Genomic DNA, 16,269 nt, shown 5'->3' with positions numbered 1-16,269 from the left:
TGCATCCTGGCTCTATTACATCTTACCTTTTTATACAATATTGTTTACAATGCTCATTCTTGCTTTAACACATACATGCCAACCCCTAGAGAATTAAAAGCACAATTATTGTTATTACAAATTCAAGTGGCAAAAAAGCCTAATCTATATATTACATGCCAGAATTACGACAGATATGAAAAAGATACAATTTTCGCTACTAACCTGGCTCTGCAGCTGGTCAACATTCTTGCCACAATGGGCAAAGTTTATATGGATTAGAACCAGGATTGAAACACAAAATGTACAGAAAAATTATTTTTGTTCAGCACAAGTCTATGTGTGTAACTTTTGTTGAATGATTGTGAACTGGAATTCTGCAACGAGCACAATCATGTGCTCAAAGTGCTGTATTACTTTCATATTCTCTTTTCCAATTTTTTAAATGGGTTTTGATTTTTCTAACCTTACATTAACAAACCGACATTGTTTGGTATTCGAAATTTCGCATTTAGGGGTCACACCAATAACACATGCACCCTTCATCAAAGGAAGTCTGCATCAGCTTTTAATGTGATGAGAAACTTTCTACTTTACAGGAAAAATGTTTAGGCTTACAATTGCTACCACAGGTGACATAAAAGCATACTGAATTTTGAATCTTTTGAAACCATATATATTTGGTCACAAAGATGTTTGTTAAACATTTTATTTTGTTCATGTTTTTTTCATTTTCCTATTAACAGCCTCATCCTCTTGGATGCCTCGGCAACATGATAGCTACCTCCAGCTGACCAAAATGTAGGATGTAGGCCATGTACATGCGGCATGCAAACAACTATCAAGCCACATGCTACTGGCAACCATGAATATGACAGTGACTTGTGTAGTGACACATTTGTTGACAGCGGGATATATATATATATATATATATATATATATATATATATATATATATATACACACACACACACACATATATATACAATAACAGTACTGTCAACCAAAGCCAATGTCCTAACTTATTTTTCCAGTTGAATAGGTATCTGTACTTTGTCAAACCATTTTACTGGGCTTTCCAAACTATATCCAATCTTCACATTTTACTTTTTCAATGATTCTACCATATAAATAAATTTTTCTTTCATATAATTTAATTACTGGGCCTTTTCCTTCATCTTTCCCTAAGACGGTTTGAACAAATGGTAAAAGTTAATAGCCCCGTGTTTCCTGCCTTCTCACTAGGGCTATCAGCTTCAACTGTGATTGCTTAGGACTTAGATGGGAGACCAGGCACAAAGATGTGTGTGCGTGTGATTTGGATTTTTAACATAGCTTTACCAATTTTTCAGTCTTATCGCTATGATGTCTGCACTATGACAGCTTATAGTGATGTCTATGTGGAGGAAAAATTTGTTGCAAATCAACATCATCTGTCTGTTCAGCGGATTCCAAAATAATTGGTGTATTTTACTTCTCATGTGAGGAATGGACAGACTCACCATCTTTCCTGAAATCAATTATTTAATCAAAGCAAACACTGTCATAGACTTATTCCCTTTGCATATACGAGTATTTGAAATCTACCATTTATTTTTTCCTGAGCAGGTGTTTCCTATTCATTGAAGAAGACAAAGAACGCAATGTTCACCATGCTTTATCTGCCATTTCCATTTGCTTCTTACCAGCAGAGAGACAAACTATGCTTTGAGAAGGATGAGTGAAAACATATTGGAATCTGACACAAGACATGAATTAATACAAAAGGTATCTGAATAAACTTAATGCTCAGCATGATTAGCAATCTGAACCACTGGAAAACAAGATAATGAGTGGAGAACTCCAGTAAAAATGGTGCTTTTATATCATACTTACGAGCAGGCGTGTTTTGGCAGATCCTTCATATAAAACTGTTCCTCTTCATCTTCTTCAAAGGTTAGTTCCCCTACTCCTTGACCAATGGAGTTAATTCCCTTGTCCAGTCCATTTTGAAGCACAGTGTCAATGCCATTAACCTAAACAAGAACGAAAATGAATTCAAAATTAAAGTATACATCTATACTACTGAATCTCAAAAAGTCCATTTATAAGCTGTTCCTCCATCTTGACTGACATCCTGGACAATTCGATTTTGAAGTTGGACAACAGTTTCTAAGGCTCTGTATACTGAGTGACCATATTTAAAAACCGTAGCTCAAGGCAAACTGTAAAGCATGCATCAAGCCATCAAACAGCTTGTGTTTACAACAAATGCCCCTACAAACTCTTACCCATTCACAGGCATGTTATTTTAATAGCTGAGTGACCATTAACCCTTTAGCTACAGCTGCTGTGCAGTTTCACTACTGCTGTGTGCTATCATATCAGTTACTGAGACTACTGAGGCTGGTTGCTAGGATGAATACAGGAGCATCATCAAGGCTGACTACAGAAACTGACAATAAAAACTGGGTTACATTTGTCTTAATTATTTCCTCAGTTTTTGCTGGATTTCAGTGAAATAAAAAACAGCTAACTTGTATAGTGTCTGTTATTCATGTATTTCCACTTTATATACTGTTACATCCCATTATACAAGAAATCCCAGTCATGTAAAAAGTTTTGAATCCCATAAAATAAATCCAATAATTACATAGGTACATATAAAAACATTAATGAAATCCACATTCTAATTACGAAGTTGAGAGTGGTACCTCTCAAAACAGTCATTATCCATACATAAATGACAATGTATATTCCAAGATATGCCCACATCTCCGTGATGCTGATTTCATACCATTTCAGGTCTTGCTTTTGGTCCCCTATTTTCTTGGCATAATCGTTTGTTTCTTTCACAAGCTTTTACACCAGACATTCACGAAAAAAATCTTTTTCATTGCTTAGTGGTCCAAGTCATGGGGAAGATGGCAGCTATCGCTTAACCGGCTTGAAGCAGCTGTTCCGTTTTTTAGTGCCGTTTTCATGATATTTGTGCTTGTTGCCTGTTTTCATCTTTGTTATTGTGTTCATTATGTATTGTCTGTTAAATTTGTATGTGTTTCTTCATCTCCTTGTTTTGGAAACGAGAATAATTAGACTTTTTCTCAGCTGTCTTGCTCCACCATCACGTGATACTTGCCAGTCAACCCGTTTATGCTACGATGGACCCTCATTAATTGCTTTACATGATCACTCCTTGGCTCTCCACTCTACATTGTGCTCTAGACTAAACGAACTGGGACTACATTCATCATTACCTAAATGTAAACAGAAGCGAAAAAAGATGTTTCAAAGCTGGCCCGCGTAGAACAGGAAGAAGAATCCCAGTCACCTCCCTTATTTCGGCTCAACAATTTAAAAAAATGTTGATCCTTAATATAGATAACCTAATTCAAATCCCTATTAATTCATCAACCTTTGTGTCAACTATCCAAGAAATACCTATACGCATTGCATTATTCAATGTCCAGTCAGTAGGACCACCGGAAAAGCGCACAGAAATAGTTAATTTTATCAACGACCAAAATGTTGACATATTTTTCCTGATAGAAATATAGCTAAAAACATCAGGCGATGAACCCAAGTGTGCAGATCTAACACCCACTGGTTACTCCATCAAGTCGTTCCCCTGTAATTCTCACGGAGGTGGAATTGCTGTCATCTGAAAGAACCCCATGATAAAACATCTTAACTACAACACAACATTCAATTTCAACCACACACAGTTTGAACTACACCAAACCACATTCACACTGGAGCAAAGGTCTGTCCATTTTTTCTGCCTATACCGCCCTCCTCCTAGTAGAAAAAAAACAAGCTGGCTGACTCTCTCTTTTTGAAGCAGTTTCCGAATCTCCTGGACAATGCAAACTCGATAGGTGGCAACCTGATTATTCTTGGAGATTTCAACTTTCACTTTTACTGTCCCGGAAACTTAAATACATCAAAACTCATAGATTCCATTAATGTTTTCAACCTCAGTCAGTTAACCAACCCACCCATAAACATGGTCACATTTTTGACCGGATTCTTCACAGACCTGATAACATTCTATAGTCCTCCCTGGTATCCCATGACCTTGCATCAGATCACCTCTGCATTATATGCCATCTTGACAAATCAGTCCCTAACCCTCCACCTTTATCTGCTACTAAGAAAAACCTCTGTATGATAAATAGAACCAAACTAATGCACGACATCCAAGCTAACCTAACAACTTGCTTACCTCCTACCGCAGAACAACTTGATAACTGTCTGCGTTCAGTGCTTGACAAACATGTCCCAGCTACCAAGTGCTGAGTACCAATTCAAAAGTGTTCTCCATGGTATAGCAGTGTTAGGGACCAGTTTCGCACTGCTAAAAGAGACCACCGTAAAGCTGAGAGGCTCTGGCTTTCCACCAGACTCACTATTCATAAGCAAATCTATGAAGTCGCTAAGAAGAATGTCACAAATATAGTCCATACAGTGAATTCAGCCCACTACACTACTAAGATCATGGAAAGTTCCAGCTGCAAAGAGCTATTTGAGACTACTAACAAGCTAATGTCAAGGAACAAATCAACACCACTTCCAACTGCCTTCTCTCAAGTTGTCCTTCCAGACATGTTTGCAAATTTCTTCCGTGACAAAGTCCAAACCATTAGAGATAAGCTTGACACCACAATTTCAATTGACTCATCATCACCATAGAGTTGGGATACAGAATTTGAGCGGCAACCATTAGCAGCATTTGAACCAGTCTCTATGGATTTTGAACGTACAATCGTGATGAAGAGTGCATCAAAGTCAAGTGAACTTGATCCCATTCCAACACCACTGCTGCATGAGTGCTTAGATCCAGCTTTGCCTTCACTAACTGATGTTATTAATACCTCTCTCTCATCATTTTTCAAAACTGTCACTGTAAAGCCTCTGCTGAAGAAACCAACACTAGACCAGAATGATTTAAAGAACTACCGCCCAGTTTCTAATCTCCAATTCATATCAAAAATCTTAGAAAAGGTTGTTCTATCCCAGCTTGTATCTCATCTAAATTCAAACAGTCTTTTTAGCAATGTAAAATCTGCATATCGCCCTTGCCACAGTATTGAAACTACTCTTTTAAAAGTAGTTAATGACATTCTCTCTGCATTGGATAGCGGAAAGATTATAGTCCTCACCCTCCTTGATTTGTCTGCAGCATTTGACACAACAGACCATAATATATTACTTCACCATCTCCAGCATGTATTTGGCATTCATGATACAGCCTTACTGTGGTTCAAGTCCTACTTGGTCAACAGGACACAAATTGTATCTGCAAATGGAATAAACTCCAGCCCAGTTGATCTATGTTGTGGTGTTCCACAGGGTGTGTCCTTGGACCTGTTCTCTTCATTCTGTACACTCAGTTGCTCTCACGTATCATAGATCATCATCCAGTGTCTCACCAATTGTACGCTGATGACACCCAAATATACAAATCTAGCCACCCAACTGAAGTTGATGCTATCATCCAAGGTGTAGAAAGGTGCATTTCTGATGTGAAATCATGGATGACTTGTAACAAGCTGCAGATGAATGATGATAAAACTGAAGCCATTCTCATTCACCTCCTTTACCTCAAACAATAAATATCAGCAACACCAACATTAAATTCACACAATCAGTACGAAACCTAGGTGTTACTCTGGACAGTACTCTCACACTGCACCAACATGTCATGAACATATGCAAGGCAGCATATCTTGAGCTGAGACGCATCAGCTCAATTCGCAAATATCTTTCAGCTGATGCCGCTAAAACACTTGTGTGCTCATTAGTACTTTCAAGACTGGACTATTGTAACTCAATTCTATCTGGGTCATCTCAATAACTAATCCAGAAACTTCAAAAAGTTCAAAACACAGCTGCTCGGATCATACTTAGAGTACCACGATAGAGCACACCTCCCTGCTGCTCTGTACCCTACACTGGCTATCCATTTGATCCAGAATCAAACACAAAATTTATTCTCTGTGCTACGTTTCACTGTCAGACTCTAGTCCAACATACCTATCCGACCTCACCCATGTTTACACACCAGCAAGATACTTATGCTCCTCTTCTGACAATCGTATACTCATTAATCCCACTATGAAAACAAAGTCATATGGACAGCGTTCTTTTTCATACCAAGGCCCAGCAACGTGGAATGAATTGCCCAGTGAACTTAGACACAAAGACAGTGATCACATTCAAGAGTGCTCTCAAAACTCACTTATTTCGACTGCAAGAACAAACTTAAAGACCTAATAATGTTTCCTACCTTAAATATTCTCAGCATGTTTTTTATTTTTTTAATATTTTTCTAACTTGATGGCGTTTGTTTTTGTAATATTATTATATGTTTTTTATCTTATAGATGTTGTCTAATGTTGGAAAGCGCTTAGAGCTTCTAAAGATTAGACGCTATACAAAGTCCTCATTATTATTATCTCTAAGACGGTGAGGACATCATTCCATTGTGCAAGTGGGACTATGTCTGCCTCGTCATCCGATTAAAAATCACTTACATCTGGTGTTGAAATGGGACTAACATCAATATTTGATCCATTTTCTAAAAATGATCCATTAAATTCTTTGATATCACTTGCATTGAACCCTTTAAAGTCACTCATATCTGAATCGGAATCCAGCTTTGTGTATCTCAACTTCACCTATTTCATAAAGTGCAGAAGAGCCATTACAGTATGTCTGAACTTAACCTCTCAGCTTTCATACTCGTATCAAAATGTTGAGTAAACAGTCCTTTCATTGGATGTATAATAAAAAAATATGTAAACTTCTGTACTTACAACCAATCAACGTTAACACAGCGGTCATGTCCACACAGATGTAACACTGGGGTTTCGATTACTGAACTATACGAACATTAGCGACACCAGGGTACTAAACTAGGCTTATCGACACTGCATATATGCCAGTGTGGTTCAGGAGCTATTTACAGGTGACGTTTTGATGCAGCAGTTGTAGCTAATGGGTTAACCCTTTCCCAAAGTAAGTTGGCAACTGTTAGCAACTATCACTGCCCGACGTCCACAAGTTACAATTTGATGACAGAAGCATATAAATTTGTGTTCAGAACTTAAACAATAGTTTCTAAACAGAAACTTATTGTTTGAAGAACCGAATCAGTAATCTAAAGAATTTAACTGGAAACGTGCATTATATTCTTCATAAAATCAGTACAAAACTGTCAGCCAACCTGTCATGGGGGAAATAATGGCAGACATTGATGCATCTGGGAAGTACCACTTTATTAGATTGTCTGTTTTCTAAAAGAAAATATACAATTTATAAAAAGGAGAGTCTAAATATTATTGAAGATTTAGCCAGGCATGCTTCCTTACAACAAAGTTGCTATCCCAGTACTAAACTTGCAGTTCCAATTAGGATACTTTTTCCCCTGCAGAAATATTGTTGTGTCATAAATATATGTCAACTTACTGCTAAACAAACCTAAATGACCATACATCAAGTCAAACCTGCATGAAATTTACAGCAATAGGAATAATTGTCTTATAAATTGTTAATATAAATATTCGTTATGTCTTTAATCTGCTGACAGATGAGATGAATATTAAATTTGACCTGAAACTTCCCATTTGCATTGCTAGTCACATGACTACTAACTTACATGTCAACGACATCAGAGGTCAATAGTCATGTGGTATCAATAATAACCCATCCCCAATGTTGTTGCAAGAAAATATTTAGAAAATATTAAAATGAAAGTCAGGTAATGTTTGTAGTGGAAAGAAACAAAAACTTCTCAACATATTTATTGTGTGAACAATGACCAGACCTGACACTGTTGCAGCAACATGAGCATGTCATAGTTGTTCAAGTTTGCTAGGCTGGTTAGTAAGTTACCAATGCCACCGCTGCACAATGTCAGCAAATTCCAACTTCTTGATAGAAACTTGGGTCGGACCCTACAGCCGAACATAAATGTCCAAATATCAAAAATGGGGGTTGTAAGCTTCAAGGAAACTCAGACTTGATTAGTTTAAACCAAGTTGTTTTGCTTTTTAAAATACATGTAAACATTTCAAATATGTAAAGCCTGGCACACCTGGCAGCCTATATCGATGCTTTTCAACAAATTAAAGTCATGTTGCTTTAGTCTCTACTTATTCTGATGTCTTTTTTCTAACAAATTCAAATTCTGACTGCAGCAAATGGACATGTTTTCAAGCTCTACTGACCTAGAATTTAACTGAGAAGTGATGGAAGCTAGGAATGCTGAAATTGGTTAAAAGGATGTTAAGTATCTTGAATGAAAGGAAGATTTCCAAACACTTTATTCCATATTAGTATATTCTTAACTGTTTTGCTAAACTTATTTCAACTGAATCTGATTTCGGCATTCCCAGCTTGCATTGCTTTCCAACCAATTGTAGGTCAACTTAACTTGATAACAGGTCTATTTTCTTATGTCAGAATATGTGTTAGGAAAAAAAAAAAGGACATTAAAGTAAAGTCCGACTATACCAACACGACTTTTAATTTGTAGATAAGCGTCGATATGTGCAGCCAAGTGTACGAGATATTCCTGAAAATTTTACATTTCGTTCCGATGTTAGTCGACCTCAGAACACGCTACACAACTGCTACCCAAACAACGCAAAAATCTGAGGATGCGTCTTGCACTGTAGGACTACTGGTTTCCCATGCCAACAGGTTTTAACGAAACTGGACTTTTATGCAAGAAATATCAATAAAAATACTCAAACTGAGTACATCAATACCTGGCTTTGACTCGGGCCATTTTCAATCTGTGAAGCTTGGGTCTGTGACTGTGTCTGGGATGGCAGAGTGAAGTCTGTGAAATCAAATTCTGATCCTTGCGTGTCAGCTCCGAGAAGATCGGTTTCCTCGGGATCGAGGAAGGTCAAAGTTTGCGAATTCGGCCCGTAGGCGTCCACACTCATTTCTTTCACTTAGTCACTTTTGAAGATGACTCTCGAAATAGTTCATGCGCCCCTAATTCTAACTCCTAAGCGACCAAAATGACCGAGACAAATTAAAATTATAACAGAAAGTAACAGCACGTCGACTCACGCCATTTCGTTCCCTGCCTGCTTACGTCACACATAGCAGTTTTAGACTGACGTAGAGCTCAAGTTTCGGTGACGTATTCTTCTAGCCTTTAAAACGAAACGAATCTGAGAGAATGCGGAAATATGAACCCTCATAGGAATATTCCGTACCGTTGTTAAATTTAAGATTTCGAATAAATATTAAATAGAAAACATCTCACATCACATGTTTACATTTGTATCCTCACTTTTTTCTTTAAAAAAGTAAGAAAGACTTTCGAAAATGAAATGATGTTTACTGTTGTAGTGGTTTCAGATCCTTTATTTGAATGAATTTCGACATTCTCGCTAATATGTCTAACTAGACAGGTTTTCTGACATAAAGTAATCATCGGAAACAGCGATATTTATTTCACTGATTGTGCTTGATAACATTCTTTCCAAAATAATAAAATCACTGCCCTCATTCACCTAGTGGCGTCACTCGGGTTGGTGTCACCCAGTGCGGAAGCTCATTGTGTCACCCCCCATGGTCCTCCTTCCGTAACAGACCATACAGAATCCTTAGTAATGTCATTTTGGTGTCACCCCCTCTGATGGTGTCACCAGGTGCAGTCCGCACCCCCCGCATCACCCTAGCGACGCCACAGCTGTGCCTGCTAGTCATGTATTTAACTGTGATCGGTTATCCGCTTATGAAATCCGACTAGACCGAGCAGTGTGTGCTCTGTAAAATTTGCAATTTTTCATTTTGGTGTCACCCCTCTGAGATGGTGTCACCCGGTGCGGTCCGCACCCCCAGCACCCCTCTAGCAACGCCACTGCATTCACCTACTATATCACAGTAAAACTACATTATATTGTTATAATCCTACTAAGAATAAATGAAAAGTTTTAAAGTACAAAGATAATACAACACAGACAGATGGATAGAAAATAATAAAAATTCAGCGAAAATAAAATATTGTCACTTTTCATGTTAATATATTTTATAGTTACAATGGTGCGTGAAATCTGCAAAAAGAATTTAATGTATATCTTTATAGGATCTTGAGTAGGACCCCACCAGGTGTGGAATATTGGTTAAGTTGCAGTGAAACTACTACCGGAGCAAATGCTATAGGCACTGAAAAGTTGAATATTGTATTTTTCACACACCTTAGCAGTTATTATTAAATGATTAACTATATATATATATATATATATATATATATATATATATATATATATATATATATATATATATATATATATATATATATATATATATATATATATATATATATATATATATATATATATATATATATATATATATATATATGAGTAAAGATTTGACCGGGACCACAATCATTGTTTGTATGAAATTTTCAAAAACATTTAGTTTGGTTCTGTAAAAGTATGCATAGACTTGGCGATCGTACGTATGAAGAACGCCACTCAAGACCGAATCAAATGCAAACTTAGGACATGAACATAGTCAACAGAGGTGAAATGCCATAGAGTGTTTAAGTAACATTTTAAACATCACATTTTGACCGAAAAGAAGCGAAAGTACGAAACGAATATTTGACAAATTTGAAAAGCTGATAATGGGCAAAGATAACTACCAACATCTTATAAGAAATTAATATGTATATTTGCCTCAGTGGATTGAAAACAAACAAGTTTGTTATATAGAAAACAACGATACACGTTTATTTTATGCTACGCGATCTGTGAGAAATACATCGAATGGACCATGTAGATATACCATCAAGACACAGTGTAGGTATATACTGTCCCTGGTTCATAAACTGTCCGGTAAAACTCGATAATATTTCAAGCAGCAGAGGGGGTGAACAAACTTTTTGCTGGAGAGTCATTTTTTGAAAAATAAGGCGTCATACGTTAATAAAAATATAAGGTCAATAACGCCAAAACCGAAGCCTCTAACTAACTGAGAGTTTCTCTAATTGGGTTAGTTTTTTGTTACTTTTTAGTCACTAGTGTTTTTTTAACATATGCGCGTTTGTTTACCCACCGTGACGTTTCATTGAGATCGAACCCCTTCTGCTGCTATAACTAAATCAGTATTATATCAATAATGGCACCAGCTTAGGAGTATTATACAGTTAGATTAGCTCGAGAGAGATTAGAAGCAATCAAAAAATTTATTTACATTCATAATTCTGTTAGACAAAAACTACAAGAACGTCAAGAATCTCAAGTTGAATTTGCAGAATGCACATAACAATTATTTAAGTCTGTTACAAAAGTTACTGAAAGAATTGCAGAAGCAACTGAAAAAATGGCAAAAAGAACTAAAAAATCAAAGGAGCTTTTGAGAGATCTTCCAGCGGAAATAGCCGCTGCTCAACTTGCTGCTCAACCACCACTCGGGGGATGAAGTTGACGAAGGAGAAGAAAAAACGAAGATAACACTAAAAAAGAGAGAAAAGAGTTAGTTTTAAGAACAAATTTACTGAGAAAGGTATACAACAAATGAAAAAAACTTTTTGATATACTTGAATTAGGTGCGTTTGCTGCTTAAAGTTTTTCTCAAAGGCGTAGATATTTAAAATCTGAATATAGTAAGGGTAAAAATCGTGAAATTTTGAATTATTGGGTGTTTTGTATCCACCAAGCCAGCGTGAATGATCCGATTTATCAAACTTTTATTACTGGAGTAGGTCAATATCACAAAATGATTGAATAACAAGGAAAAAACATCAAGATTGATGAGGAAGTCAAATCTTCTTAACCAGAATATCCTGAGCAAGAACCTTCCTATCAACTTTCTCCAGCTCAGCGACAAATAGAACAGCAAACACGACTTTCTTCCACTCCAATTCTTCCATCAAAATACAAATTTCATCAACAAAAACAACCAGAACCTTTTCAACAAAAAAGAGTCTTTTCAACCTTCTCCGCCACAACAACAAAATAGAACGACAACAGTCTTCTTCACCGCAGCAAGAGATGATGTTGGAACTTGAAAAGTCTAGAGAAGAAAGGAAACAGAGAGAAAAAGAAATGAAGGAAAGAGAAGAAGAAAAGAATCAAAGAGAAGAATTTAGATATAAAGAAACTAGACGATGGGAGAAATTGCGTTCTTCACTAAGTAAGGAAAAAACAGAAGAAACAGTAAGTGAGGACAGAGATCCTGGCGATGATTCTTTTGGCGCTACTGGAAGTGATTTTTCTTCCCTAACTACAAAGTGAAGTGGTCTTATTGCTTGTCCCAATAACATCCTTGCTGATGTCGAACGATTAGAAATTCTAACTGGAGGGAAACGTACTGGAAATAATTCCCCAGAAATTATTAATGAAGCAGCTGATATTTGTCGAAGATTATTTACAGGCGGTATCATGGACACCGATGTGTATCGGTCTGTTATCGATGAAATCGTTGATGATTATCACAGTGCAGTGATTAAATAAATAAATAATAAATAAGGTGACGTGGACCGATCATGGTCAGGGTGATAAATTCGTGATTACCTACTTATAAAGCGATTTACGGTGATGGGCTCGGCGATGTTGTTCAAAGTCTATTCAGAAGGATAGCCCCGAAGGCAATACCGCTTGCATAACAACTAGGAATGAAATCTATTGATCTTGTTCGTGAAAAAATTCCTGGCGCGATTGGTGGTGTTGCCGGTAAAGTGTTCTCGGTAATCAAGGATAGACTAGCACGATTAATACGACGAAAACCACAACCAGTGAAACTGGCCAGCGCCGAAGTCATGCCTGCAAATATCAGTAAAATAATTAATCAAGGCGCAAATCAAAAACTAGCAGAGATGACTGGTGAAGCAGGAATAGCCATACCAAAGAAAAAAAAGAAAAAATGAGTACAAGTTTTATTTCGGTAGGTCGCCTTCGTTTTAGATGATAATAAATATAATAAAGATGTTTAAGCGTATATCCGTTCCAGCGAATGATATGGACGCAACAGTTCTTAAAGACGAATCGGTAAGTGATTATCAGTTTTATTCTTATCACGCACGACAACCAAATCAGCATGGAAAAATTGAATTACAAGTTCAAGATACAAGTAGATACTTTCTACCCGCTGGGTCTTTTCCTGAGGTAGAAGGTGAAATTATAAAAACAGATGATACTGTATACGAGGCTAATTATAGCATCGGTTTTGTCAATAATGGTATTACGGCGCTCTTTGACAGTGCTACGTATATGATTCATGGAAAAAATATTGAAACGATTCAGAAAGACGTTGATGTTGCTACAACAATATTAGGTTTGCCTATGTATTCTGATGATCATACAAGATCAGCTGGCCGACAATGATGTTCGCTAAAGATGATTCTAACGACCCCGATCATAATCAATTTATAATGGCACGGCCAAAAAACTTTGCTGGAAACGCACCTGTTGATGTAGAAACTATGATTATTTCCAATTATCCGTATTACAATCTAGGATTTGCAAGACTTCAATGTGCGTTGAAGGCGATCGTAAAAGATTTTCATGCGCAATTCGACTATCCCACATCTTTGGATTTTGTAGAAACGTTAGAAAAGTTATCTTTGGGGCTAAACACACAGTTGTACTTGTCAGAAAGGGTGATGATAATGATGCTATCTGGCGAGCTCCATGAGCTGATGCTGGTAAAGTAATGCTGACAAAACCTTCGTTATGGATGCCGGTAATGACTCCAACAATTGCTCAAGAACAAAGATTACTTTCTTTTATGGATTCAGGTGGTAAATCATTGTTGTCATGGTTAACAGTAACCACGGATAGTGTTCAGAGCAACGTTAATGGTTTATTTACATGGCATATAGCATCCCAGCAAGTTGTTTCTGCACCAAGACATATCATTATTGCTTTTCATAATTCTGATCGATTAAACTCACAGAATCATAGTCATATGATATTCGACGATCTTGGAGTTAGTGATGTTTTATAAAAAAAATAAACGGACATCAAGAAACATCTGAAGATATATTATTGAATTTTGAATATAATCATGTAGCACGTGCATCCCATCGTTTGATGGCATTTATGGGACTTGATCCAAATATAGATACTGGTTTGCAAATATCACAGATATATTTTATAAATCGGTATCGGATCTATTACTTCTCTTTGGAACATCTTGATTTAAGTAGTGAGTCTGTTGTTGATGTCCATTTTCAAGCTAGCCTAAATCCATGTGCTCGTGTTAGTTTCAGAGCAATTGCTGTCATACTCAGTGAAAATTCGATGTTACTTGAAGGTGCTGGTGGAAGAATGAGAGTTATTGACGTTCCGGTGAAAAAATATGTAATATTTTCTGAACATGTAATGAAATCGCTAATGATATTATAATGTCATATCATCATGTTAGTGTCAGTCTGACTCCTGGTCAGATTAAAAAGCTTTAATCCCATTCAGCAAAGAACTGTGGAATGAAAATATCACTAAAACGAGATCAGATCACAGGTGGTGAAAATAAACTATCCCTGACTGAATGTCAACTCAGGCACTTCATTGAAGCCACACAGTCAAAGACTGGTGTTAGACTTAATCTTTCGGCATGTGCCATTAAAGATATTTTTAAAATGGGTAGACTATTTCCACTTCTTGCAGCTATACCAGTGTTAATATCTCCTGCAGCTCCACCTGATGCAAAGGCAGCCGCACTTGATGCTGTTGGAACCGCTGATGAGATGGCATTAAAGAAAGCAACAGGACAAGGAACAAAAAAAGGAGGGAAAGGCCAAAGATTACCAGGAACCCCGTATCGATAGATAAAAGGTCTGACACTTACATAAACAGTTCGTTAGTCTTTCCAATGTCAAATTTTGATTTACTTGATGCTGATAAAATATTAAAGATTTTAGAGATGTTTTTTATGAACGATTGATTACCTTTCAAACCAAACAATATTGAAACAGGTATTATCAGTCTCGACAATAGTTCTCGTCCTGGCACTCATTGGGTGGCCAATGCAACTGATCCACGTGGAATTGTTTATTTTGATTCTTATGGGTTGGCTCCGCCAAAAGAATTTTCAAATTACGTGAAATCAATAAAAATTCCAGTCTGTTATTCAATATTACCAACACAGACAATAACCGATCCGAAAATATGTGGCCGTGAAGTAATTTCTGTACTCGAAGCTGTATCAAAATCAGCATTACCACCTCATAAAGTCTGGCACGATTATACAAGTAGACGATTTAAACAGATCTTAAAGTGTAATGGTAGATATTTACGGAAGATCTTCTTCTATCAAAGACAATAAAAAAGATGATATTGATTTTTCAAATTACTCGACTAGAGATGAACTTGCCGATATTATGAACCTCTCTGGAGCTGACCGAGAGGAAGTTGTTTTTTTTTTTCAGGATAAATACGGTGTTTTAAAGGCGAGTAATATCAAATGGAATGACATAGTTCGTAGAGTTCTCGGTGCTGCTACGGATACTATTCCAGTATTTGCAGACGGCGGTAGAATCAGAGACTCAAATATAACAATCGCAACTATTAGAAATGAAACTGCAGACAGTGTTGCTAATCGTTTACGATCTAGCAGTGATACAATGACAGGTGAACTCAGCATGAACGAAAATAAAATAGCTGTTTTAAGAGATCCAACATCTGATGAAGATGCCTCAACAAAAAATATGTAGACAAGAACTATAATACAGTAGATAATAAATTATCCACGCTGCGAGCAAAGTATGACGTTCACGTAAATATGTTTTTAAATAATGGTAGTAACTTTCAAAAACTCAGTGAAATCGCGGATGATTTCTTTGGAAGTCCGTTGACTGTTGACGTAAAGCTGGTTGATATTAACACAAAATTCTGCGATATTAAAACAGCTATATCAGATATTGAAATGATTTAAAAAGAAAAATTAGAAAATGCAATAAGTGGAATTCCTAATATCATTAAAACAATTAATTTGATTAAAATTCCCCACAAGCAGATTACCAACATATTATACACAGTGTCATTAGGATTCTCAACATGGTCACATCAAAATAACACTATCAAACATACTGCAGAAGTCACTGGTGTGTACAGGCTGTCCGTGTTCAGCGGTGCAAAATTTAGTATATTTACTACATATCCTTGGCGTCATTCAACCGATAGTTTTTCTGAAACTGTGTCTATTGTGTTAAATAGCGGAGGCGAAGAAACATTTATATTGGAATCGTTTGATAAGAAATTAACTGCAGCGTATTACTGGTGGTGTCTGGAATTTGTCACTGAAACACCTCATTTGATTACAAAATAAAGTATAATG

At 36.7% G+C, this 16,269-nt stretch overlaps 1 protein-coding gene across 1 annotated transcript in view; it reads right to left on the bottom strand.

Moving 5' to 3' along the window:
* Nucleotides 1-9,082, bottom strand: part of LOC149801643 (regulator of nonsense transcripts 1-like) — an 81,873-nt gene extending 72,791 nt beyond the window's left edge. Inside the window, exons 1-2 of the mRNA XM_089955914.1 lie at nt 8,733-9,082; nt 1,855-1,994 (exon numbers count right to left, since the gene is read on the bottom strand). Coding sequence (XP_089812040.1) covers nt 1,855-1,994; nt 8,733-8,915 — 323 coding nt within the window. The 5' untranslated portion in view covers nt 8,916-9,082. The remainder of the gene's footprint in view (nt 1-1,854; nt 1,995-8,732) is intronic.
* Nucleotides 9,083-16,269: the final 7,187 nt, after the last annotated feature.

This window comes from Sinohyriopsis cumingii, chromosome 4 (genome assembly GCF_028554795.1).
Source record: "Sinohyriopsis cumingii isolate HCF-2022 chromosome 4, ASM2855479v2, whole genome shotgun sequence".
NCBI classification, from domain to species: Eukaryota; Metazoa; Mollusca; class Bivalvia; order Unionida; family Unionidae; genus Sinohyriopsis; species Sinohyriopsis cumingii.
This window is presented reverse-complemented; position numbering and strand designations above follow the sequence as displayed.